Source organism: Pseudoliparis swirei, chromosome 23 (assembly GCF_029220125.1).
Source record: "Pseudoliparis swirei isolate HS2019 ecotype Mariana Trench chromosome 23, NWPU_hadal_v1, whole genome shotgun sequence".
In the NCBI taxonomy this organism is placed as follows: Eukaryota; Metazoa; Chordata; class Actinopteri; order Perciformes; family Liparidae; genus Pseudoliparis; species Pseudoliparis swirei.
In genome coordinates this window covers 13,966,849-13,993,952 of record NC_079410.1, presented here as the reverse complement: position 1 = coordinate 13,993,952, position 27,104 = coordinate 13,966,849, and the positions used below count along the sequence as shown (strand labels likewise).

The 27,104-nt window shown below is 43.1% G+C and overlaps 1 protein-coding gene across 8 annotated transcripts in view; it reads right to left on the bottom strand.

Moving 5' to 3' along the window:
• Window positions 1-26,951, bottom strand: part of olfm2a (olfactomedin 2a) — a 62,053-nt gene extending 35,102 nt beyond the window's left edge. The window contains exons 1-6 of one of the 8 annotated variants that reach the window (XM_056407574.1): window positions 26,885-26,951; window positions 14,202-14,297; window positions 13,978-14,092; window positions 13,850-13,904; window positions 11,606-13,503; window positions 11,113-11,255 (exon numbers count right to left, since the gene is read on the bottom strand). Coding sequence is in view for 1 of the 8 variants with exons in the window: in XM_056407571.1 (XP_056263546.1) it covers window positions 5,500-5,636; window positions 5,707-5,761 (192 nt within the window). In the remaining 7 variants the exon portion in view is untranslated. Of the gene's footprint in view, window positions 1-5,499; window positions 5,637-5,706; window positions 5,996-11,112; window positions 13,504-13,849; window positions 13,905-13,977; window positions 14,093-14,201; window positions 14,298-26,884 lie in introns of those variants that run through there. The other 7 variants (XM_056407576.1, XM_056407577.1, XM_056407578.1 and 4 more) reach the window with 7 other exon arrangements.
• Between the last annotated feature and the right edge of the window lie 153 nt (window positions 26,952-27,104).

The following is a 27,104-nucleotide window of genomic DNA, read 5'->3' as shown; positions in this document are numbered from 1 at the left end:
GACCATGCTCACACACCTTCTCGACCACAGTGGCCCAATCATGATGTGGAAAGTGTTATTCGGAGAGGCAGGCCGCTGACCTCACATGCTTCTTTACCCTGCCGTCCATCTGTTAGCCAATTACCACGCAGACCGCTGCCTGCCTTCGTGCCTCACGACGGCACAGCAGTTGTATAATCAGTCACCCGTTTCACCCTTGGACGCATCGCTAAAAGGCTCTCTGCCGCCATCATCACACACTAATATCACCCCTGTGTGAGTCATGGACAGGGCACCTTTTTAAAAAACGGACCCAGAAACAGGAACAGCCTCCAACCTCGCTGTCCATTAAAACACACGTCCATGCTAACCGACACACCAACAGGCGCTGCACTTATGAGGAAAGTGGACAGTGTTGATTTAGCTTTCGCTCTTAACCAAAAAGACCACACGTTTTACACTTATCCGCACTCTCAGCTCGTCCACCTCGACACAAGGTCTTACCTTTAAAAATAAATCATCACCCATCAGACCAAATGTATATTCTCAGATGACAGGTGAGAGTCCAGTACTTATTATTCGTCTCTACAAACACACAGCAGGCCTCTGATGATGAAGCAGCGGGCAACATGAAAGCACATCAAACACCAAGAAGAGGGAGAGCGCAGCGACCAGGCTCAATGGCTCTCTGTGCTCCAGCCCCTTTCTTAAAATGCATCTCTTTTATGAAACGGATCTCTTCACAGTGGTTAGATTCTGACTCACACAATGTGCTACCATAATCGTGCACAGATTTAAGCTCTACCCTAATCTGTATGACACAAGGACACACTATTCAATCTCTTCGAGCAGCACTGAATCAAACATAATGCAACCTCATTATCTGTGGCTGATTGTGAAGCATTGTGAAGCAGTCCCTTTGTATATTGATGTATGGGGGGAGGGGGGGGGGGGCATAAAGGTGGATGCAGGCGTAGTGGCTAATCTCACCCTTACTCACCCACATAGCACTCAGCCTGATTGTTAGTGACGGAAATTGGGTTACTCTGGATTTCTGCCACAAAACACATGACAAGCGTACATATTATTGACATGTATTAGAAAAATATCAATAAGCATATGGATCTATACTAGTGCACATGTTGTACCATTACGATATGAAATAAATGAATGTTGCACGAACTGCATGCAACATTTGTAACATTAGATTCCCCGTACTAGATTTAAAGTTGTCTCTGTGTGTTGCAAGCTTGACCTTCCAAGAGCGTGTGTGGTCATGCAGTGTTAGTCATTCAGAGAAGCACTGGACCTGTCACAGCATAGCAAGGTGATTTTAACAGTCCAGTGTGTGTCTTTTTGCCACTCACTGGCAGATTTACACTCCTGCTCCAGCAGCTTTTCATTTGTTTAATTCTCTCGGCGGAGGTTGCTGCTCGCCAGAGCAGTCGGTGCAGCCTGCTACCTCATGTGCTTCCTGCTGGGAAACGTAGGCTCGATCTCTGATCCTCATCCAGCTGCACGGTCGCTATCCTCCATATTTACAAAAGCTTTTAACAGGTAGGGTCACTCACGATAATGGTGGGAGAGGGCACAGCGTTTGTTCCATGGATTGACAAGCGTCAGTCATTCGGTAAGACTGACGTGTAAAAGGTTTTGGGCTCCGAGGCAACGGCAGAAATTGAACACGAGTGGCTCGATTATAGTCATGTCAGGGCGAGCGCTTGTTTTGTGATCATGCTGCGTTGCTCTCATTGGGCTGGAACCAGGAAATGAGATTGTTTTGGCCAAAGGGTGCCAGGGCAGTGGACGGTTTAGACCTGTCCGGATTGGACATTGTCCAACCCGGTTGTGTGTCCTCACCAGAAACAAGTAGCGTTAGCTAGCTACCTCACATAAGCTGTGTTGATAACACGGACTCATAAGTCTTCTCGATGCAGCGTTGTCATAGCTACTGTTTTAAGTGACACTTGTATTACAACACTGAATTAAGTACTGTGCTGGGGATCATTTGGTTCATGTAAATAAATTAAATGTTTGTGCCAAATGATGTTTTAAACAACAGTGTGATTAACAAGTGCTCGTTGCTTTAAATCGAGCCAAGGCTGATGCTTTCATCACACCAATCTAGGATGGGGAAACACAATTTAACAATGTCCTGAATGGCAGTCTGCTCAAACTGATTGTTTATCGTGATTCCTGCTGAGAGAAAGAAGCAAGTAAATTACTGAAAAATCCAGCCAATTGCTTACACAGGTTTCTGACTCCCAGTTTGACAATGACAAGCAATAACGTGAAGGCAGAAAAACACCAAAGCAAGTGAAAATTCCCATCGCTCTTCATAAGCATGCTTGGTTTGAATCTTCCAGGCTAGACATCTTAAACCAATAACTGCATTCCTCTGGAGCTTCCTTGCTCCAGTGGGACAAGATTATTTGTATGCCTCAAAACCTGAATGTGAATCTTTCAAGTACATGAAACAATCTTTAAAACCGGAGACTTAAGCAGAAGTTAAGCATGAAACGAAACAAAGGAATACGTTCCCTTCAATGGCTGAACAGAAATATGTGTGGAACACACACAGTTTTGTGATTTGTAAACATTCTTCTAAATACACACTCATTTGAGAATGTGACTGATTCAATTCAAGGTCATTCATTGTTCACATCCTTTTCATTTACGGCATTAAATTATTCTCGATATACAATAAATTGAGCATCTCCTGTTTCACAATGTATGATGTTGGACTATATTTACATTGTGAGCAACTATATTAATATGAGACGAATGTAAAGATGAGTTTCACATAAAATGATGACAATATACTATAATTTTCAACTCTTGATAAACAATGACATGCTATTTTATCATCCAATATTGTGGTGCATATTATTGAAACTCTTCACAACTTTGATGTCCATTAATCAAGGTTTGTACCTTTTAGAAGAATTGTGTATTTCACCGAATGTGGTAGTTTTAGAGGAATTGAGCTGCCTTGGTATTAATTTAAAATGTTGACTCTTGAGTACTTTAAGAAAAAAACACCTCAAATGTATTTTTAGTCAGGTACAGTTTATTCTATTTTTAATGGGTGAACAGTAAATGACATGTCGTCCAAATGCACACACACACACACACACACAAACACACACACACACAAACACACACACACACACACGTGTGTACTGTCAAGCATGGCTTGATGTGAATTCCAGAGCAGGACATCTGTGCCAAGGTCAGGCAGGTGCCCATCTGCATCAGTAGCACTAGGACCCCTGGGCTTTATTGGTACTTAACAAAACACATGCAGTGAACGAACAAGTGCATCTGTCTCATTAGAGCCATGTAAATATTGAATACACACCCATGCACTGAGACTGTGGCTGGAAATATGCGGATGGATATCTCAACTCTGCTGGTATGGGAGTGTTACCCTCATTGCAGTAGATACGCAAAAACTCATCAATTCTTAATGTTTGAAGTGCGACTGGTTGCGCCATATTTTCTTTCCAACTTTTAAATATTTAATGGGAACACTTATAACAAATTGTCCCCCAAGGCCAATTACAGTTTGAACCCACTGAAGAGGGGGTTGAGATATGATAGTAAGTCATCAGCTACATTTTCCGTGTCACAAACGCGAGTGTTTTATAGTGACATTTATTCCTCGTTATTTATTGAAGAACACCCATACTGCTCTGTGGATGTGGATTACTTGAAGTGTAAGGATTAGTTATTAGATTTCATTTTAAGTTGAGGTTGAGGTTGAATTAGTTTGTATGCATCGGGAAACGTATTAACTAATTTAGTTCTAAAAAGGCGGTTGAAGGGGCACTTGAATGCGTCTTCATAGTTTCATTTTGTGGGAGACGTGCAGCTGTGAATGTGTTTTGTGATTGTTAAATGAGAGCCCTGGGAACTACTGCACCTTGTTTCACTGCGCTCAGGATGAAATCAATTTGTTTCCATCTAATACCATCTGTGCTGTACACGTTATACTTTGAACCTGGCACACAGGTGTGCAGTCGTGTTTATCAGCTTACATCCTGGAGATGGAAATCATGCTGTAGCTTCTCCCTCTACTAAAGGTCAGCTGCAGTGTTAAACCTTCCCTGTAAAGATGACATATGAAACACTAACATATGCTGCAACAGACTGCTTGGTCTTTACTATATATGTAAGTTTAGCATATTCCTCAGCATGTTCCTGAGCACATATTATTCAGGAAATAAACATCTCTTCATAGTTAAATGAGGAAACCAAAAACATAAATGTGCTAAGTGCACAGATAACAACAGGTGAAAGAACACAATATGTCCCTCTTAGCTACTGTTAGTTTAAATCGGTTATATCACTTAAATACAGGATGTATTGTTTATAAATACACTGTTAAATTATTTCTGATGTGTTTTTTTGCAAATGGTGATGCTCCCCGCCAACGTGTACGAGAAGGCGCTGTCCGTGCTGTCAGCCGAGGGCGCGACGCCGCGCTGTCCCTGGCACACGAGATGTTGCTGCATTGAACTGAAAGGTGCGAACAACATGCATCGTCGGCTGTTTCACTCCTAAATAACAGCCACGTTACTTTACTAGCAGACCTTACACTTCCTAAGCTGCCCATGGCTCGTGCTCGATGCAGCGTGTGTGCTGACCGGCCGAGCCCCACGCGAGTTCAAATGTTCCTGCCGACACCCGAAAGCTTTTCTGGGTCAAATTAATGTACCGTCCTTCCCTTCACTTCAATTCAAAACTGTCACATCAAAAATCATCACGTTGACCAACGTGACGCGGCTTTGTGTCCTGCACTACAGCACGCCACACATCTCCAGGATCTACAACCATTCGCCTGGCGCGTGCCGCTCCGGAACACTACTAATTACGCACGGCTCGTATTTACAGCCGCAATTCACACGCAGCACTCAGGCCGTCGTCGGTCTGTTCTTTCTCGTATAATCAGCACGATCGGTTAGGGTGCATCTCGGAGACCTCTGTGTCTGTCAGCGACGGATAGGTAGATTTGAAAGTCTGTAAACAACGAGCCCCGGGCATTGAAGGCATCATATTTCCCCATAAATCAATACACAATAACTAGTTCCACCCATTGTATTCATATGCAGAATGTTGCATAATGTCGGTCTGAAAATGTGTGAGAATTCTTTGAATTAAAAGGGCACGTGAGTCAAGTTCAAGTGGATTTACCGTCAACTGCAGATCTGCATCTTCCCTGAAGTTTGTGATGCTTCTCATCAGGACGCTGTGGTCCTGCCTTCAGAACAACAGCAATGCTCCTATTGAATGCTGCAACGTGCACATCGTCTTTGCACTGCCTACCATGAAATGTTCCCTTTTTTCTTTTTCTTTTTTTACAGTTATCCTACTCTGATACAGCTCTTATTAAGCCATTGTATTGTATTAAAATCATCCACATGTTATATAATTCATATATACGCGCTCAGCACTGCTTTGGGAACTTTTAAACAATGCTCATTCACAGCGTGCACGCGTTTGTGCCGGAGTCCTTACCTCACAGGGCATGACAGCCAACATGACCAGCAGGAACATGGCACTGAAGAGATGCATCCTAGTCGAAATGATCGCGTCCCAGCCGACACCAGTTCCCGCAGCTCTCCCCCCGTTCTCGTTCCTTACTGGGGCGGTTTCTTCAGACACAGAGGGATGCCTTTAATGCTGTGTCGGCGGTGCGCCACCAACCTCATCACCAGGACGCACCGGCAGCCCTCTCTGGCTCGGTAGAGCGACCAGTCGAGTGTCTTTCGGAGAGCATAGAGTCTGTTGCGGGTGCGTTGCGAAAGCGAAAGCGAAAGCTCCCAATTCCCCCTGGGTGGGAAACTCCTCAGGTGATGCAATGGGGGCGAAGCGGAGAGTCGGTGGTCCCGTCCGTCCTGCTAAAGCACTGCGACTGGCCGAGGCGGAGCGGAGGAGAGTCGCAGAGGTTGGAAGGTGACTGCTGTGCTTGCGAGCCGCCGACGCTAGGAGCAGCACGCGTATGTGCCAGGAAAGAAGTGCCACTCTTTGACGCAGCCAGGCTTGGCGCCGAGGGAGAGAGAGAGTGATAGAGAGAGTGATAGAGAGAGAGAGAGAGAGAGAGAGAGAGAGAGAGAGAGAGAGAGAGGTGGGGATGAATATGTTTGAGAGAAAGATGGATAGATAGAGAGAAGCATTGTGCTTCCAGTGAAAATGCGTTTTGCTCCACTAAATGTTACCACTACAACCACAGATATATATATATATATATATATATATATATATATATCTCAAAAAAGCGCTGACATTAAGCATTGATCATGTCTTCATGTGTATATAAGCCCGATGGTGAGAGATAACTGTCAGCATTGTATAACATGGAGACAGTGACTGTCAAATCTGAATTAATACCATTCATTCAGCTCTAACCCATATCCAATTAGGAGATGACAAAACCATGGGATTCTCTGGGGTTTAAGGAAATGATAAAGATTATTCTTGCCCCGATCACGATGGAGATAATGAACATCGTTAGCTAACTGAGGTAATTAAATACTGGCGAGGATTTCTAATGAGTGTTTTCTAGGCCAGGTCATATTGCAGATAGGTGCATGCAGCCTCAGTATAAATGTATTTATTTGTGCACTTGTGTCCATGCGAACGGTTTCACAGTGATTGGATGGTACGGCCTGTGATTCCCCTGCTTTTCAAACAGCCTGTCTTAGTAGTTTCCGGCCATCCTGAATTGGGAATGACAAAGCTAACAGCCTCTGCCACCCGCTCCATCCACAGCCCTTGATACAAGCTGGCAAAAACATGTTTCATTTGTAAATGCACAACATGTCACCTGCTGAATCCCCTGTAATGACTGGCCGCAGTGTCAAAACACAAAGACAAAACAGCCCTGACACTCTATTTTAGAGTAGATCCTTTGTGTGGTAAGTGATAGCTGATATGTACAGGTGTTATATCCAAGCTTGGGAGCATTTGTAATGCCTCTCAACGGCCATCAATATGGCAAAGGGTGAGCCAGCTGCTTGCAGCTAACAGTGCTAACAGTAAAGACTGTGCTGGTGGAGCTTACAGTGTTTACCTGGGGGAGTGGGTGCTACCAGCTCTTTAAAAGTAGCTGAGTTACACATTCAATTCATTTTATGAAAGTCTGTATCATAAAGCAGTGGTGAAAGTCTTTAGAGTTTATCGAAAGAATGAATCGAAATAGAATAGAATAAAATAAAGGTAATGATAGATGGGAGACAGTTATATATAACTCATGGCCAACACTGGGGCCTGATTGGATGTGTATAGTTGTGGTTTTCATTAGACAAACCACACATAATCACTTTTTTTTTTTTTCATTACGATTTTCTTTATTTTGTTCCACCCTGCTATTTTACTGCTTTAACTTAGTAAACAAAAGTCTGTGGCTCGAGTTTATAGTATCGTATTTCATATAATATTCTGAAAGGATGGCCTTCCAGCCTCAGCCCCATGTACGGTTCAGCAGAGGGTTGACTTTCTCCTCCCCCGCTGCTGCCCCCAGTGGTGTGGTGCACACCCATCTATTTTCCCAGCAGGAATAACCGCAAAGAGTTTAAATGAGTAGCTACGGGGGAGCACGGGAGGATTGGTGTACAAGAAATGAGAAATAGGAGGGAAGAATAATGCATGACTTCCATTTTACTGTCCCACCCTGAATAGAGTCATACAGTGGAGCATGAGGCTCGCATTAACAGAGATGCCCAGGGCTGCTCGGGTGAATAAAAGTGATGTTGAGTCATTGCATGGGGTCAGAGAGTGCTCATGTTTTTTAATAGTCATGCTGAGGATATACACTGTACTAATAGACTCCTCCCTTCTCCTGGTTGCTCTCCTCCATCTGCATCTCCACCCCCTATAGTTACAATTTAGGGGGGCGTTGAGGGAGAAGTGTTTCCGAAGTAAATGTACACAAAGCATAACCCATTTGTCAACGATGCAACATTTTTCTCTTTTCAACCTCGAACAGTCCAAGAAGGCTGAAGGAGGGAGGAAAAAGACCTTCAGGGCTACTGCGTGTCCTCTCAGCCAGGCATTGTATGCCTCCCTTCCTGTAACATCACACGTGACTGTACTGCGTTAGGTAGAGGTGGCACTAAAATTTCATTTTCTCTTCTCATCAGCTATGTCTCTCTCTCTCTCTCATGGAAACCCTTTGTGTTTATTTAGTTAGTGAGTAATCGTTTTATTGCACGTGGCTTAATCATGAAATGTCTCTCTATGTTTCTCTTTGTGAGCGTGTTTCTAAAATATTTGAGGGAATGCTACAAACGGCCTGAGGACTACATTTAACAACAACCACCAGCATGTCTGTGTGTGTGTGTGTGTGTGTGTGTGTGTGTCTGTGACTGCTTGTCAAACAGTATGGTTCATCAGTGCTAAAAACACCCCTGTTTGGATGTGACTATTTGTATTGAGCAACTGTTGCCAAGCCTATCATTATATAGATGTTCAATTTCCAGGAGTTGATGCTTGTCAAATAACTGGAAAACACGGTGAGTTTTAAACACACTTTGTGAATGAATTGCTGCTGGAGGAAAGGCGGAGAAAGAGGAGCTTAGTGTTTTGTTGATGGTTACAGTGAATATTCGACAGGCGGATGGACCCAGTGAGTGACTGGCTTCTACATCATCACACAGACATGCACAGACAGTCTTATTGGATTTTGTGAAGTCAGAGAACATGAGTTGCTCTATCCATTTAGCAAACATTGTTGTCTGTCCTATAACAGATCCCTGTGGTTGTTATTGACGTTCATTATGTGACTGCTACTGCCCGTGCTGCAGAGTGATTACGCAATAGGATAGAAAGGCCATGTGCTTCCTGAAACCATATCCAGAATGTTGAGTCTATATAGTCCAACGTGCACACAGGCTAATGTTCAGCTGATGGGGCTCACTGTCTTTGGCTTACATTTGATACAGAATTAATACACACACACACAGACTAACTATCTCGCACAAACATACTTCACTGCCACATGAACATGTGAATAAACACACAGATGGAGAAGTGTTAACCCTGGAGCTCCTGCAAACATAGCGCTGATGTCTAAGCCAACACGAAAGCCTGGTGCAAACATAACAACAGCATCCATCTCTCATATGATAGTCATGCTTCCGAATGCATGTGTTATCAACATGCACGTATGTAAACAGCATGAAACACCTCATTCAGCAGTCACAAGTGTGCAATGCCTTCGTACCGCCAAATGGACTGCCACAGCGCACTCTCACCCGCCTGCTGTCTTTTTATTTCCACGTCACGAATGGAAAAACATCAAGGCATTAAGTTTTAAAATATAGGATTTCATTAATTCCATTATTTTAGGCATGGGCTTGCTGGACATGGTCAATGTGGACCTCTGTCTATAACAGGATTTATTAAAAGCTGTTATTTTTACAAATAAACTGTCAATTGTTCAACACTCTTCCTGTCAGATTAGTATTAGCTCTCTATATCTCCTCCCCCACGTGCATTTTGAACTAAAATAACAAAGAACAGTTAGTGATGGTGAGAAGGTTGGGTCAGAAGGTTAAGAGTGCTCAGTTGCCATAGCAATGCTCACCAAAGTGCCCGGAGGGAAAGGTGTGAAATCCTCAATGTCTGCCTGAAGATGGAATTAAACATTGCTTTTCACGCCCTCTGTTGGCCTGTCTCACTTAACTACCTGCGCGTAACCAAAGCAACCGGGGCAAGGACATCTCAGGTCTAGTTAGAGGACCCGCCATGCTTCATGTCTCTGCCTCGCCATAATTCAGCAAACATCGTCAATCACGATGGAGATGAACTGCACGGCAGTCTGCTCATGTCGCTGTCTCAAAACAAAACAGGGGCAGCGTTGCCCTCCACACACTCACACGTACGAGACGACATGAGGTGAGACAGAGATGGTCTGCCAAGAGGTCCATCTTTTAAGTGAAGCCACGCACACAACCACGCCTGCCCATCGCTTTATCGCAAACGTCTCAGCCTTCCACCTCCCCTCACGCGTCTCTCTCCGTATCACTCCTCTATTTGTTCCTCCTCGAACCAGCAGTGCAAGGATGCTCCCTGAATTGTGCTCTGTGGCCTGTGTTTGTGTTTAATTGGATGAAAACATAATGCATAATGTGGAAGGAAAGAAACACGAGGGAACTGAAGTTCATGTCGCCTGCAGCAAAAGAAACCAGCAGCTATTTGCTGTTGACATTTCTCTCCCCTGTTTTTTTTCTGCTTCATTGAAACAGCGGCAGCTTCTTGTTTTTTCGTGCACTTAGGGCTTTCATTTCCTCCTTTGCAGCCTGCCTATGATGTAAAGTTACCGAGCATCACAATATTTCACTCTCCACTGCCACAAGAGTGAGTACATGGGTTTGTGTGTGTGTGCGCGGCATGTCGCGGTGGAGTGATCTCTGAAGTGCTGTCGAAGGAGAGCATTGATGGAGGTCTATCTATCAAGCGTGCAACCAGGTTCCCTCCATTAGGGACATGCAGGTGTTTACTTCCATTGCAAATAACCTACAGCATCTGTCACGCTGGAGCAGGACCACGAAGAAGAAGAAGAAGAAGAGTCCTATTGGAATTCAGGAAACATGTATAATTGAAGTTGTGAGTTTGAAAGAGAGCATGAGAAGAAAGCAAAATGTCTCGTCCAATACCAGTTCTAGGCTGTAATGCCCTCTGACGGATACTAAAGTGGGCATGGGGAAAGGGAATAAAACACTCCTCAGAGTGATGTTGGGAGCTGTGTGCCCATTCTTATAGTAGCTCCACCTCTTCCCTCATATAGTGCCCTTTGTTAATACTCAGATCTCAATGCATCTCCCATCACGTGTGTCCATTGCTCTCGTGTCCCGATGCTTTAACGCTACCCGTTACGTTCAAAAGACGAGCCCACGACAGAGACCGAGAGGTAGCGATAAAGAGATACAGAGTGAGACACTGCGAGGATAAAAGAATGGTTTTACATAATTAAGCAGATAGAAGTGATTACAGCAGCTTATCCATGGAGCACGAACTGCGCACATTCAGCCTCATTATGACGGTGAAGACTCCAAACTGTGGCTGATGGCTTAATTACAGTTCCGCAGTGGAACAAATGCTTAGGAGTCATTACGGCAGTTCACAAACCTTTCCCTGAACAAGCAGGCATCAGAGAAGGTGCCGTCTTCCTGGCCTCATGTGTGTCGTCTCTTTGTCTTCATTGCCGCTGAACACATGCGCATGAACTTCTCCTTCGCCCAGAACAGGACTTTCTTCTTTGCCTCTGGATTCTGACGTGGCCAATAATAAAGAAAGAAGTGCTGGTTTTTAAATCTTAGTCTCCAAATGCGCCTCTCCCAGTCCTCTGGACTCAAGTTGGAGTTATTTATAGACATGTGCGCAACAATTAGAGAGAAGCAGTTGTTGGCAATGGAAATTTTGTATATCAGGCTCCTGCGACAATGTTCATTTAATATGTATGAAAAGAAAAGCGCGCCAGTAAAAGATCAAAAACTAAAACAAAGACTAGTGCAGAAGTAGAGAGATCATCTTTAGATCACATGTCATTGTTGTGCAGGGCTGGACCCAAGAATCAGAACAACGGAGCAAGAGTAGCTCAGTTCTGATTATTTAACCGAACCAGAGTTGGAAAATCGGGGATCTGCGTCCTCTGCGGGCTGGACAGGAAGAATCCGTGTGGGCTGGTGGTCGACTGGGTCGGCAAGACTGAGACCAGGGGGTTCAGAGGGGAAGCAGAGGGACTGAGGCTGGGGGAAGCACAGATAACCGTTAGACAGAAGGTCGACAACAAACAATTTGTCAGGAATCAAGTTTGGCCGTACAAGTAGTTCAGTGTGAGAAGAAGACATGGCGAGGAGCGGAGGGACAACTGGGCGAGATAAACTGTGGGGCTTGATGACTGAAATGGGTTCTATGTGCAGGTTAATTGGTAGCAGGAGGGGAAGGGAAGGCACACACACACACACAAACGGGGGACCAACTGGAAACACAATAAAGGGAAAACAGGCAGGATACTAGGAGGGAGATACACAACAGGGACATGACATAAAATCTATAACGCTATATATGTATTTATATATTGGTGTTTGACAGGTTTATAGTAATTGCAAAAAGAATAATAAATATAATATATATTTAAACAGGTTGTAAAACAGTAAGTAAATGTATATAATGGTGACAACTTTAGTACTGCACTGTTTAGTTATGGAGGGTTTGGCTGTGGTCATCCCTCCAGCTTCTCCACCGCTCTGCCAAGCTCCACAGAGGCAGCCCGGCGGGCAGCAGACTGCGGACTCAGCACTTCTCAGGAGTTAGTGTCTGAAGCAAGGCACACGGGCTTTTTATTCTCCAGCCTGATTCTGCATTATTGAATCGGAGGACTGCCCCAAACCTGAAACTGGACACAGCCGAGAAGCAACATGCAGATTTGATGAATCGATGTATTGCGGTGGAGCGGTGTGAACGCAGAGCGAGCAGCGTGGGACAACGGATCAGACAGCGACAGGGCAGAGAAAGTCTTCTTTACGCCTCGACTGCTTATCTTATACATGTCGACACGTACATGCAGAAATCCTGAGACACGTATAGTGCTCACACACACACACACACACACACACACACACACACACACACACACACACACACACCTACACACCTACACACACACACAGATAGATAGAAAACACAGATCCCCGCGCTCCGTCCCCTGGAGGCATTCATTAGATAAAAGGAAAACAGCTCTTTCCAGAGCTGCAGTGCAATTATTCAGTGTAGTCAAGCATGTCTCTGTGTGACAAAGCAAATTGCTTTTTTCGGTTTGCTGTTCCTGATACAGATTGGGCTTTCAACATCTGAGAGGAAGCCTCGCGCCACTGCTCCCGACGCTGCAAAAGATACCGGCAGTTATTTACCCCACTGTGTGTGATCGTGTTTACAGATGACTTTACGCACGCCTGTGTGCTCGTGTGAGGAGCGTTTGGCTGTACAGGACACGGCGGCGTGTGACAATCAAGCAGTTGATTTCAGGGAAATCTGTCTTGATCGATGGAGGCCTCTGTGACATCGTGCGTTACAGCCAGTGTAGGGGAACTACGCGGAGAATTTCCTGGAAAACAGGCAGGCACCTGTGAAATGCTTTTTATGGCACCAAGTTCCTGTTAAGTGCCGGTGATGTGTGCAGCTGTACCACATTTTATTTCTGGTGGTGTCATTTAAGAACTATACATTAATGGATGGGAATTCTTCTGTATGCGCTGAAACACTCTTCATGTAAAATTCCTTAAATATGTCCCTGTGGTTTTTGGTGAGGTAAGTTTTCATTGAAAGTGATCCGAGAAATGCATCACCTGCTTCTCAGGTGCGGCACATGATTGTCCTTCCCCTCATGTTAGGCCGAGTGAGAGAAGTGTTCATGGCCACTGGCTCCTTATTCATCTTTTTTTTCCTTGCTCCTTCCAGGAGGGTCCCAATCAATATCCAGGGACTTGGAGCGAGAGAGCGAGACAGAGGACAAGTCATCTGCAGAAAGGCAACAGGGAGGGAGGGAGGGAGGGAGAGAGAGTGCAAGGACATAGCAGAGCGTGGAGATTTATTTGTGCTGCTGTCTGTGGCCACACACAGGGAGACAAATGCTTTTGGGAAGCTCCAGGACGATCCTCCGTGATTATGGAGCACGTTGATTGATTTTTTAATGATTTTCATCTCCGTACAATATTGACTGGCTGAAGTAATCGTAGTTTATGATGACATTTGCATATGATTGGAAAACAGAGCAATGAAAAGCTGGACGTTATTGGGAAGCTTTATGTTTGATTTCTTTTTTGAAACATGACTCAAACTCAATGTGATGTTATACGCCAAGTACCTTGAGGCCTATATATGATGCCTGTCTGATGCTCTCGTAATCTGGCAGGTTGTGTCTACGGAAGGGAGGAGAGCAGGTTTTTTATTTTTACTTGACTGGCTCAGAAGGCAATATGGTAATGTGCTTACCTGTCACACAGCGACCCGGGGAAAGCTTGAGGCAACGCTACATGTCCAAACATGCAGTAATCCAGCTGTTGGCAACTCTGTTGCCATAGAGACATGTCTTTGTCATGCCGACAAGCTGGCCAGGATGTGATGTGAAAAAAAGAAACAAGGGATTAGACCTCAGATATGCTCAGAACTTTACAGTGGAGTATAGTAAGGTGGTGGTTCCTTTGAAAATCAGTCACCTTTCAGGCTGTGAGTGCACAGTGCTCAGACACGGAGGCTTGGAGGATGCATTAGCATTAACATATATTGAGTTGGCTCAGGATGAAAGGCACAGCCTGAGAGAGAGTGGGAAAGCCTGCAGTGGCAGAGGTTGAAACTTTGTAAAGAAAAGTAAGAGAAAGACATTTGGCATCAAACTGGAGGTAGAAGAGAGATTGAATGCGCTGGTTCCACATAGCTGTTCCTGCTCACCATAAGCAGTCTGAAGAGCGGTGCATGGGCACTTCAAAAAAATACTCATGAGTTATGCCTGTCAGTGCTCTCCATAAGTGCCTGGAATACCTGATCAACTGCACTGATGTAGCTCCGCGCCATGCTCGGGGAGAATTGGGAGGGGTAGTAAGAGAGGGGGAAAAAAAAGATTTAAAAAACGAGGGTTGAAGAGTACAAGTAGAAAAGCAATGGATGAGATTAAAGAAAGAACAAGAGACGGAATGGAAACAGGGGCATGGGGTATATGAATATATACTTACAATTGAGTGAGAGATGCTGAATAAAGGAGGCTTACAAATGGAGAGAGAGAGAGAGGGGACGAAGGACAGATAAAGGAAGTGTGAGGCAGAGTGGTGTTGGGCCCTGTGGAGGCCACTGACCACTCTAATTATCCTCTATTTTCTTCAAACAAGGCTCAGGCATTGTGAGTCGGTCCCTTGGGACACAACCCGCTCCTCATTTTCTCTGAGATTCAATTCCACTCCATCCTCCCCTTTCTTTTACATATAAAACACTTTCTTCAATTATTCCTCTGATGTTCATATCTGTATTATTTGACGCCATTGCCTTTTCAGAGTGACTGCACATTTCGCCCCACTACAGAATCAATCCCAAGCTCATTCCAAGATAGGCTGAGAGAGTGTGTTCGTCTGTGTGTGTGCACAATGTGTGAAAAGTTGTTTGTTGAGTATGATTGAAGACAGGAAACAAAGAGAGATTGGAGAAAAAAAGACACACACCAGCAGAGGGAGGGCGATATAATTTAAAAGGAGTGTGCGTGAGAGAGAGTAAGAGAGAGAGAGGGCGAGAGAGAGTCAGGCCAAGGAAGTAAGTGTGCTGGAGTGTGTGTTAGATGTAATGAAGGTGTTTCCAGCTTTTTTACGACTCTTTCTTTTATTGTGCAGCATGGTTTGTTTCAGATCAAATGAGGATACAATTACACGGCAGATGCCTTTTCTCTCTCAATCGATTAAAATAAAAGGAGCTTTTAACCAGAGGTGCTGCTGCATGCGTAGCATCCAGGCGCATTGGTACCGTGCTCTAAGTTTCACGAGGAATGGGAGTTGCCTTGAAGGATGGATAATAAAAAAATAATGAAAAATGGATGCTCCCCGCCCAAATAGATGTTTAGCATTAAAGTGGAATTAAAGTGAGCAGTAAGACCATTTCTCCTCTGGCTGCTGCAAAAGTATTCAGATGATATCATAAATGTGAATTTGCATCTTAATATTTTAGTTACATTCCTGACTTTAGGTGGAGACAGTATACTCCTTGTATTTAAAGCACGATCATGAGATGTCTGCAGATCAGACCAGCAGGGATCACAGTATCGGACATGCGAGTCACGAGTTGTTACCAGCTACGGCTTTCACTTATCCTTCTTGCCAGCGGGCGTATTCACATAATTTGAGGGAAGAACATATTTTGGGGTTTTGAGGTGTATATTAGCATCTGGAGGTTGTGACAAAAGTTAAATAACATGATGGCAAACATACCGTTTGGCTGAGGGAAATTGAGCCCGATAATCCGTCGGCAACAATTGTATGCTGCTGACGGCGCCTCGTGTTTTCAGCCTTCCTGTCTCAGTCCTTCGGGTTTGCTTGCTTTACCTAACTCCCGCTGACTTTAAAAAACCTGCCTTTGGTCATTGTTCTGAGAAAACTGCTTGCTAAGCTTTCCTGCCAAGTCCTTCATGAGGATTTAAATCCAGCGTGTGTGTCCCTGTTGCCATTCGCTGTGACATTTAGATGAAAGAGAGCAACATGGGCATCCTATTGATGCGCTCTGTCTCTGGCCTCCTGTGAGATGTAATGCCAATGATCGGTGGCATTTGAGCCCTGAAAAAAGAGATGGCCTTGTTTCACTTGCTAAATGATTTCAATCACGTTTTTTTAAACTTTGGACCTTTGAAATAGTTTTGGATTTAAAAGTCAGTTGTTTGTCAGAGGTATCAGCAGCATCTAATGCACGTTTAAGCACATGTCACATGTAAACAGCTTTTCTTCAAAATAGCTCTAGTGTTAATTGATTGATCAATCAACACCAAATGCACGCAGGGTGATAACATGGGAGAGCTACAGAGTTAAGCTTCAAGATGTGACTTTTGAAAAGCCTTGGGTTTGTGTGGGTGACGAAGGGTATTTCTGTATTATATAATGCCTTCAAATGAAAGGTATCAGGCCTTCTTTAATTACCTTCGCATTGAAAATGCGGAGGGTTATGTTTTGATGGCCGTGTATTTATTTATTTATTTGTATGCGTGTTATTCGCATAACAAAAAAAGTTTGAAACCGAATCGCATGAAATTTGGTGGGATGATTGGTTATTATCCAGGGACCATTTGATTCGATTTTGGGATCGATCGGGTCAAAGGTCAAGGTCATGGATCGGTCAAAATCTTTTTTTTTACCATAGCACGGTCAATTTTTATCCAATTGGCATGCAACTAATGCCAAAATGTTCATAATTCAATGCCAAATCTTGTGATATGCGAAGGTATGCACTCTACCGAGTGCCCATTCTAGTTAAAGGTATGCATTCCTGGTAAAAGAAAAGAGGTAATTCAGTCTCAGGGACTTGTAATCCAAGTCCCTGATACTGAGTCCACTAATCCAGATGTTGTCCTGCTTTTAGCTATTTAACTATAAATTAACGACATGTAACACAGAATTGCCACTTCAATACACCGGTGATAACGCCGTCCTGGTGTCGTGACCTTGTTATCGCTGAAATGTAACAGCCAACCGCCAGGTTTCCCCATAGTTAAAAATGGTTGGCTCTGTCAGCACTGTTGCAGCTGTTAGCGCTGTGAGCAGCTTGAGCTGCGAGCCGCTGGTCAGACATCTCTGTGTTGAGAGCTGGCCGGGTCGTAGCTGCTGCAGTAGTCACCAATCACACATTCAATTGTAGACCCCTAGGTGTGATATGCTGCGAGAACAAACACACAATACTCATTTTTGTTCCATATCTGGGCACCAAAACGATTGAATGCAGTTATTGTTTGACTGGAGAAGTTATGATGCTCACTTGGTACTGAGTTAGTACTGATAACCCGCCCGAGGTCTCGTTATAACCGACCCGACCATATTCTGGTTTTCAGAGAACACCTGATGCTAACACTTTATAATAACTACTCACTATTAAAATTAGTTAAGTCTGAGAAAACACTTAATTGCCAATTTATAAAGCGTTGTTCCAACATTATCACTGATTAGTATGCAATTCATAAACACACAGTTGTTATTCTTGATTAATAAGATTGACTATTATGCCTATCATGATTGGGTTTTCATACTTTATAAATGATTTAGTCTGCATTTGTAAATTAAGAAATATATTTTTCAAACCGGTTATTAAGGACTTAGATGATTAATGAGATAATTTATAAAATGTTAGTAATTACTAACAAAATTAATTAAATGTCAATTATTAATGCATTTATTTGTATATATGATTTAAATATGCACTAATGGTTAGGGACTATGTTAACATGTGATTTATAAATATGTTTTAATACTGCAATGCATGATTAATTTAGGTAGTTACTAGCCCTCAGTTAAGCATTTTGTATGACCTCATCTAAAGTGAGGACTAAATAAAGAATAACATATTTACAACTGTCTTTAATTGCATACTAATGATTGTTCACATTGAAACAATGCTTTACTGATGTTAAATAGTGTGTAGTTATTATTTAAGTTACCAAGCTAGGTAACAGTGTGGTATTTTGTGTGACCACCTCTGGCTTGTAGAGGTGTTGTTACCGTTTATGATGCATATTTAAGTTGTATTTTCAAGAGCAACGTGACACAATTATTAAATCAATGAAACACACATATGTACAGTATCTAGGTCACCTTGTGTTGGAATGTTATTTAAAGGTTGTCAGAGTGAAAGTGAGGCAGACAATGAAGACGTTTCTTCAACAATGAGTTTAAACACATTTAAAAGGTGAATAACATCTATTCTGTGGGCACGATAGTCTTTTGAACCTTTTGCACTCTGGGCCTCATTCGGAGTCTACATATGGCAGGTGTTTCCATATTCATTGAGGCCCTTGCCCCAGTGGGAGTGGTGTTAGCACATAGCTAATAGGCAACCTCGGCTCATACTGTCAGGAGGGCGGGTGGGAATGGCCCCCGCTCCACAGGAAGCTCAGGGGACCCAGATGAAGGAGATATGAACCCTATGCGGGTGCATTTGTGTGCGTGCTTGCTCACATCTGCATGGTTTTGTGCATGTGTGCATGTATTTTCATGCTTGTGTGTGTGTGTGTTAATGTGCAACTGTGTGTACACATAGAGGAAGGGCTGCTGTTTCAGTCTGCTGGCTGTCAGAGAGTCTCCTGGTTAATGAGCAGCTGTCGGCCATCACTATTCATGAGCCCTGTCACTCACCTCCTCTCAAAGCACCAGCCCCTGAACACCTGAAACCCCTAGTCTCTAATTAGCTCTGTAGCAACAGAGCTACACACATCCACGCACAGTCTCGCTAACATGAGCACGTATGATTGTACGACATGACCTTATACTCGTACACGTGTGTAAAGATGTTTTTAAAAAGCATACAGCACACAGAGCGCCAGCCGAACCTTCAATATGGTTCAAATGTAAGCACTGTGGTTTAAACAGATTAGGTTCTGGTTTACTCAGAAGGCAAACGATTCAATCAGTACATCCCTGAACTGTCATCTGATGCAGAAACAGATGCACCTATTGGACTTCATTAGAAATGTTTTGATGTAAACAAACTGCAAAATACTTCTCGTGGCCCTAACTATCGCCAAGAAAACAATCCTCGTGAACTGGAAATCAAGGAATAACACACATATCTCACACTGGAAAAATTTAATGTCAGAATATATTTCAATGGAACAACTCACCTCATCTATCATTTACAATACAACAGAACACCACGACATCTGGTCATCATTCACTATATTTTTACAAACATGACACCACTCTTCTTATTTATTAGTTAATTCATAATGCACACGCACACACATATACACATGTACACATGCATCTGTCTTTCTTTCTTCTTCTCCTTCTAATTATTATTATTATGTTTGTTTTGTTTGTTTTGTTTGTTTTTTGTTGTTGTTGTTTTTTCCACAAATACTCTGACTTTATGATGTTATGTCCATTGTTTTGTCGTCTGCATTGTTTATTGTCCTCTAGGTGTTATGTCTGTGTTTTGTCTTATAATAATTTTTATTTTTTTTAAAAAGAAAAGAAAAAAAATGTTTTGATGTGTCCTAGACTAGAGGGAAATAGGTGGAGAACTGGGGTTTAACCAAAGCCCTCTGTTTGGACAGCACTTAACTGGTGTGTTTCAAAGAAAATGAAACATCAGCAAGGCAAGTGGACTTCTCTCGAAGATAGAGTCTTTATGTTACATTGGCCTGCTTTCTCTGCCTTTATAAACATCGACTATACCCCGAAGAAACAGGTCAGCGCTTATCAGCAAGACTGCCACTTTTATCATTAGTCAAATACACTTGGAGAGCCCTCTGTATTTATTTGAGACGCTGAATGTTAGAGAAGGCGTTAGACGATAGTTCCCATCCTTCTTAAACACAAGGTGTTCTGTTGATTGCAAAGTGATAATCGAATGTAGTCATGATTACAGTGATCGCAACTCTCTGATTACCTCTGTGCCAAGTGAATTTCCCTTCAAGGCCACCAGTACACTTTCCGTGTCGCTGTACTATGAGTGTGTACTGCATGTGTGAGTAAGATGATTGTTACCGTATACTATAGTATACTGTGGTGTTCCACAGCAAACTAAATACAACAGTGCAAGAGTGCTCTGTGACAAGAAAATATCTTGCATTCAAAATCTTACATGAGTAAAAGTATACAAAAGTATTAGCATTCAAATGTACTTAAAGTAACCAAAGTCAAGGTTAGGTTTAGGAGTTAGGGTTAGAGTCGGGTTAGGGTTAGAGGGGTTATGGTTAGGGGTTAGGGTGAGAGGGTGAGAGGATTAGGGTTAGAGGTTATGGTTAGGGTTAGGGTTGGGTTAGGGGTAGGGTTAGAGGGTTAGGGGGTTTTAATGACAATGTCCTGCTGGGTAGTTTATCTATAATAATCTATTTTTAAAAAAATGTGATAGCAAAATGATATATATATTTATAATTTAACAAAATATATATATATGTATATATATATATAAACTTTACCATGAATACATATAACACACAGACTAGAAAAACAAGCGATTGCAGCAATAATTCCCGATTTGCAGATTCAGAATATTGCTTCATGTCTCAGGTTGGTTCTAAATTATTCAATAGCAGCAAAGTCAGCTCAATTGTACTCATTACTGTGAAACATATGAAAGCATAATTCAAACGTTGTGGGGAGAAAATGCTGCACTTTCTACACTGCAGGTGTAGAGATTACTAAACATTTTCCAATTTGCTTGCACAAGTGCAGAGACTACGAGACAATGTAGATTTAGTCCAGGTGACGGAAAACACATTGCCATCTCAAATAACGGAGTTTCTGTTTCCCCACACAGGCATTTTTCTTACATCCCTCTTTAGACGAAATCTGTCACGCAACACGCTCAGCTTCCTCGACAGTTCACCCTTGCCTTTGCAACATTTATGAAAAGTGTCCAGGTGCCCATGAAAAGCTGCCACATCTGATTCACTGTGATATAATAACAACTGTGTTGGTGCCACCACAGGAACTGAAGAAGGAAAAGGAGGGAAAGGGGAGGGACAGTGAAGGAAAACGGGTTGGGCGATGACGGAGTGAGAGGAGGAGAGAAGATGAGGATTTCTTTGCATTCACGACCGCAGACGAGCAGCCAGACTCATCGAGGTGAATGGAAACGATTAGTTTCCATGGCTTTTCCATGGAGGTCTGAGCCAGTGTACTCCCACAGCATAATCACTCAGTCTCTGTCGCTCCTGCACTCTTTCCTTCGGCTGCTTCGTCTGATTTATGGGGGGAAATCATCTCTATTGAGCAATGGGGTCATGCAGTTATCACTCTCTCTTGCTTACTCTCACTCACTGACAAATCAAAGACACACACACACACACACACACACCCACAGCTGAACACAGACCCCCTCTGACTATTCCCCCTGTTTTTTCGGATCAGGGCTAAGTTTGTTCATTAACACACTGCCTTGTATTTATGAACAGCTGTGTGTGTTTAAATAGGCCTGAGTGATTCATACAATACATTGTTTTGTCAAGACGATGGCTCTGTCTGTCTCTCTCCCATTGTGGTAAATATGACGCCACTGATTACTTCTGCTGTCTTGGGGAGCTTGCAGATAACTCTGTCCTCCTTTTACTTGGGACTTAGTCAAGTGACATGGGCACAGCCATATGGACGTGGCGATGGACGCCGAGAGCTGCAGCAGACGGCAAATTAGGAGTAGGATGAGGGTCCGTGTGTGTCGGAGGCGGCGGGGGTGTTCTCAAGCTGTGTGTTTGAATCTGTGCTCTCAATCTGCCAGATAATCATCTGAAGACTCTCTCCGACGCACAGGGCTTTGGGTCTCCGAACCATCGCTGCGCTCTTTGTCCACTCACCCAGGGCTTTCTTAAGTTAACCTTCAAGTACTTTTTTCTAACTGCTTTACTCATGTTAGCTTTGTCGATAAGCGTTTTCGATGGAAAAGGCATCTGCGGAAATAATTCACCCCACCCCTTCCTGAGATAAAGGAGCTGTGGATGGGACATGGCCGTAGAGGCGCCTGCATGCACACTAATAAGAGTCCCCCTGCATGCTAGAGCTTATGATTTGACATACCCACGCAGAAACATCCACCGGCCTACGCATCAAGTAACACGTTCAGCACAAGCTCGAGATGATCCAAGTTGTTCCCGCTTGGAAAGCCACTTGTGCAGTACAATATGCTAAACTGAGAGGAGCACGCACACTTATACACACATCAGTGGTGTGGAAAATAATGTCTGCTGTTATCGACTGTGACACAACATCCCGATTTGTGTGGAAGGGCTGAGACCAAGGGAGTGTCCCTGTTCACTCCGGATATGTAGATATTGCCACTGACTCTCTTCCTCTCTCTTTTTAATGAACATCTTTTTAATTTGTACTTTTCTCACACTGCGACTTTGTGACAGATTCAGCTTTGTTATAATCAATGTCACAGGAGAGGAGCTGAGGGCATGGGTATCTCGAGAGAGAGAGGGAGAGCGAGAGCATAGAAGGGACAATCCAACAAACAACAAAGAAACGTCTAACATTTTCCACTCCAGAATAATGAGACGGTGATATGGGACGAGCAAGAAAGAGAGAGAGAGAGGGAGAGCACAGAGATACCGGAGATGGAATAAGAGAGACAATCTTGTTTCCATAATGCTGCAACTAAGGATCCTCCTGCCTGTGGGTCACACTAATATACTCCTGGGCCTAAAATTAGCTCATCAATGCCAACTATAGAGCCACATCTCTGCTTAAATCCGTGATGGGATTGCAGTGGGCAGTAATGCAGAGCTGAGCACAAGAGTACAGCTCACATGTTCACGTCTGCACGGTGAACATCACAAGGTGGATGTTCCGTATCTCTAAGACAGATCATGTTTACAGATCAGAGGGCCTGAGGTTTGGTGCGTTACTACCCTCTAGACTAGAGACAGAGAGATACGAGGAATACATCACAATGGTCCTGTCCCGACTGCTTTAAAAGACAGAACACTACAGGGGTGGTGCCACACTCCCAATCAATAATACAGTCCAGCAATCATTTGGATTCAGTTCGAGAAATCTACTTCTGTGGGCTTCACTTACATAAGGTCAAAGATTTAAAACTATCGATTGAAATGAAAGTTCCCTTTTAAGAATGGAAAGAATCCTAAAATAATAGAAGATCTGGTCAAACTTAATAATAATGATCAGTCAGAAATGATTGATAAGCCTTTAAAGGACAAATAATCAAACATTAAAACATGTTTGTAAATTAAGAATACTTGTTGTAAGTCCTATATAAGTCCTAATAACCATTAACAAATAATGTGTACTTTATTAACAAGTAATTTCATATGAATCTGAGGTATAACGGTAACCTCTGCACACATGAGCTGGGAAGTCCCTCACATGCTGGTGAAAAGAGACGTCTGGTCTACACTAGGATTCATATGCGTGACTAGGAACGATCATTTCAGGAGAGGCTTACACTCTTTAATAGGAGGAGACGGAGAAACAATCTGCGAAGAATACTTTTAAACATTTAAAGATGCGTGCATAACTCTTTATTACTCTATACCATCTATTGATATTCTACTTACCAAAAGTGTAAATAAACTATTTAGCATATTATAAAAAACAACCAAGGAACCATCAGAGGGTGATGTCATCGACCTAGATTAAGTAGAAATTGAACGCCCTGTTCTATGTCTCCTGTGTCTCCTTGATTGGTTAATTCCCTTCACCTGCCCTCAGCCACTCTCGTCTCGTTAGTGTCTCATGCCGTACACCTGTTTCCCCCCTCTATATTGTGCCAGTCTTTCCCTTGTTTTCTGCTGGATTGTTGTCTGTAGTTCTGTCTTCGTAGTTCTGTCTTCCTGGTTCTCCTTGTGCCGAGCTCTCCAGCGTTACTCGTGTGTATTCCTGACCTGCCTGTTCAGACCCTACCTTCCTGCCCTTACCTCTGATTCTCTGCCTGCCCCTTTTTGGACTTGTTTGCTTTTTGGATCCTTTTGCCTCAGTAAAGAGAGTTTTTATTATTCACATTTAGTTCTGTCCTGTTCCTCTGTTCATGAGCTCCCGCCCCTCGCTACCCGTGACAGAAATCTAAAATCTGTAAATCGGCTGCCTCTGTCTCTCCCCGAGTACAGACATGGACACCTCACTAGGGATGGGAACCGGTTCTGTTTTAGAACCGATTGTTTGGGATCGTCAGCCAAATTCTTTAACGGTTCTACTAACGGTCCTCTGTGGCGTTGCGCATGCGCAAACTTTTTTAGTTTCTTCTTCAGACTGCAGCAAACATGGCAACTAGGCAGAGGCGTTCTAAAGTTTGGCTCCATTTCACACGACAAAAAGTGCTCGTGTGAGGTGAGAGTGTTCTCACCTGTGTGCGCGCATTACGGCTGAGCGCTGCGCGCGCAGACAGCGTTTAACGGAGCGGAGCATTGCGTGCGCTCTGATCGCTATTTTAATGAAGTATCGATACTAAAAATATGCTAAATCACATCGTGTTTAACGTACGGGTACTTTGTTAGTATCGCTACACCGTGCAGCGTGACAGCAGCAGATGTAGCGGGCTAACATTCAAGCTAACCTAATTTCCCAAACGCTGTGGACATCTGAACGCTGATTGGCCGAGACGCGACACGTCCCATCAAAGATGTTTTATTACGAAGAGCACCACTTCACATTTTCTCTGCGTCTCACTGCAATCTCAACGGCAGCGGGCCAGGTGAAAAAAATAATAAATCGGAATGCGTCTCTGGTATTGTTCAGGGTGCCGGTCCAAAGGTGGAGGCGGGCCGTAGTTTGGGGACCACTGGTCCAAGGTAAACTCCTCAAAAGTGATCACAACCACTCACTGTGTGAAGCAATTTGCCTTTATTGTGTGGAGTCGATCAAGTTATCTTCTGTCCCTTCGTTTGAAGCATACATTTTAGCTCCGGCATTGGTCTCCCATTATTGATCACTTCACGTTTGGATAGTAATTTCTAGGAACATGTTTAAATTAAACAATACATTTTATTTAAGTTATGTAAGTTTTATTTTAAGTTCAAGAGGAATATGTATAAATGTTTTTGGTTATTTAAAAAAATGTAAATGTGTATGTATACATACTGTATATGGTGTGTGCAGCATTAGAGAAAATTATATAAAAGAAAATTAATGTAAATAAACCCGTTTGTGCTCTTTTTTTCACCCCTTGCCCAATAAGAATCGATAAGCAGGAATCGATAAGGCATCGGAATCGTTAAAATCTTATCAATTCTCATCCCTACACCTCACCCTCTCCTTCTCTTCTCATACGTAGAGCTAACACGTTCAACATGTCATTTCATCACTGACTAATCAATTTCTTACAACTCCCCCCTCATATGTTTCTTTAACTGATATGAAGTGATATAAGCTGGACCTCTGCATGCTCTTGTCCAGTTATACTTGCCTCCCGTCCTACCAGTTTTCCTGGCGGAAACCCTGCTTACTATTTTCTACTGTCAGCTCCACAACAACCACACAGTGTTATTGTTGGGTTTGATTGGAGAATCCATAACATTAAACTGCTTAGAGACACCCTGAAAGAAAGAAAGAATAACAATGTTCAGCATCATTTTATATATGTTTGTATTTGTGTGTACTCAATATAAATTGTCATCACATTGGACTGCCTTTCCATGGGATTTCCACAGGATTTCACAAAGCTGAGCTACAGGATCAACTGGATGAAGAGCTCTTCTCGGTGCTTCACTAAAGCTGGTTTACCACTACACTCTGAAGAGACTGTAATTAAACTGTTTACAAATGTTTGTTATGTTTGACAACTCAATTCTGATTCTTTTCTTCAGTAACAACGATGTTCAGCTCTCAACATCATTCCATCATTGGCTGCAAACAGGACAGAGAGCAGGACACGGAAGAAACTATTGTCCATATTGGATAACCGGACTAGCCTCTCCACCACCTACTGCAGGGACAGCGGAGCAGGTTCTCCAACAGACTGCTTCAACTCTGCTTCACAAGGACAGATACAGGAGAACATTCCTGATGCAGGAGAACATTCCTAATACAGGAGAACATTCCTGATAGAGGAGAACCTTCCTGATACAGGAGAACATTCCTGATACAGGAGAACATTCCTAATACAGGAGAACATTCCTGATAGAGGAGAACCTTCTTGCCCACTGCTATTAGACTTTATAATATATCACCTCTGGGCAAATCCTCCTCAAATGTACATCAATCAACCGTGCACCTGTCACTTTTTACTTTTGATACACTGTATGCACTTTCATTTTTATTTTATTTTTTACATTTTCCTTTCTTTTATTATTACAATTTGTAAATTTTATATGCCCTGCTATTTTATTTTATGGTAGATTTGTAAAAAATGTGTTGTTGCTGCTTCAACAAATTTCCCACTGCGGATGAATAAAGTAAAATCTAATCTAATCTAACAGAGAAAATACACGTACGGATAGTAAAACTATCTGAAAAGGCTCAGCTCTCACCAAAAGAAATCCTGGACTTTGAGACATAATGTCAAAAGAATTGTTGGAACTCGAGAGTGAGTTGAGAGTGAGAGAAAAGGGCATAGTGCCGTGAAAATACCATATTGACAGTCGCACTGCTCTTCTGCTGGATCGTTATTCTGAGTTAGTGGGAACAGATGACCTTTCCTGGTCAAGAGCTTAGTATGGTTAAAACTCAATTGAGTGGAAGGCAGCATGAAAGGCAAAAGAAAATAACATAGTCACCTTTTATTCTGCCATTGACGCTAACCTTGAACAGTGGGCCACAAAGGGGATGAGCGCTTTGTACTTGTGGGAATATAGGCTTCAGTGGTTGTGTGTGTGTGTGTGTGTGTGTGTGTGTGTGTGCGTGTGTGAGTGAGTGTACGTGGGTGTTGTGCATGTACAAAAGTCTGCGTGAACGGAGCAAAAGTCAATCTTGCATGTGTGTTTGTTGTATTGCACC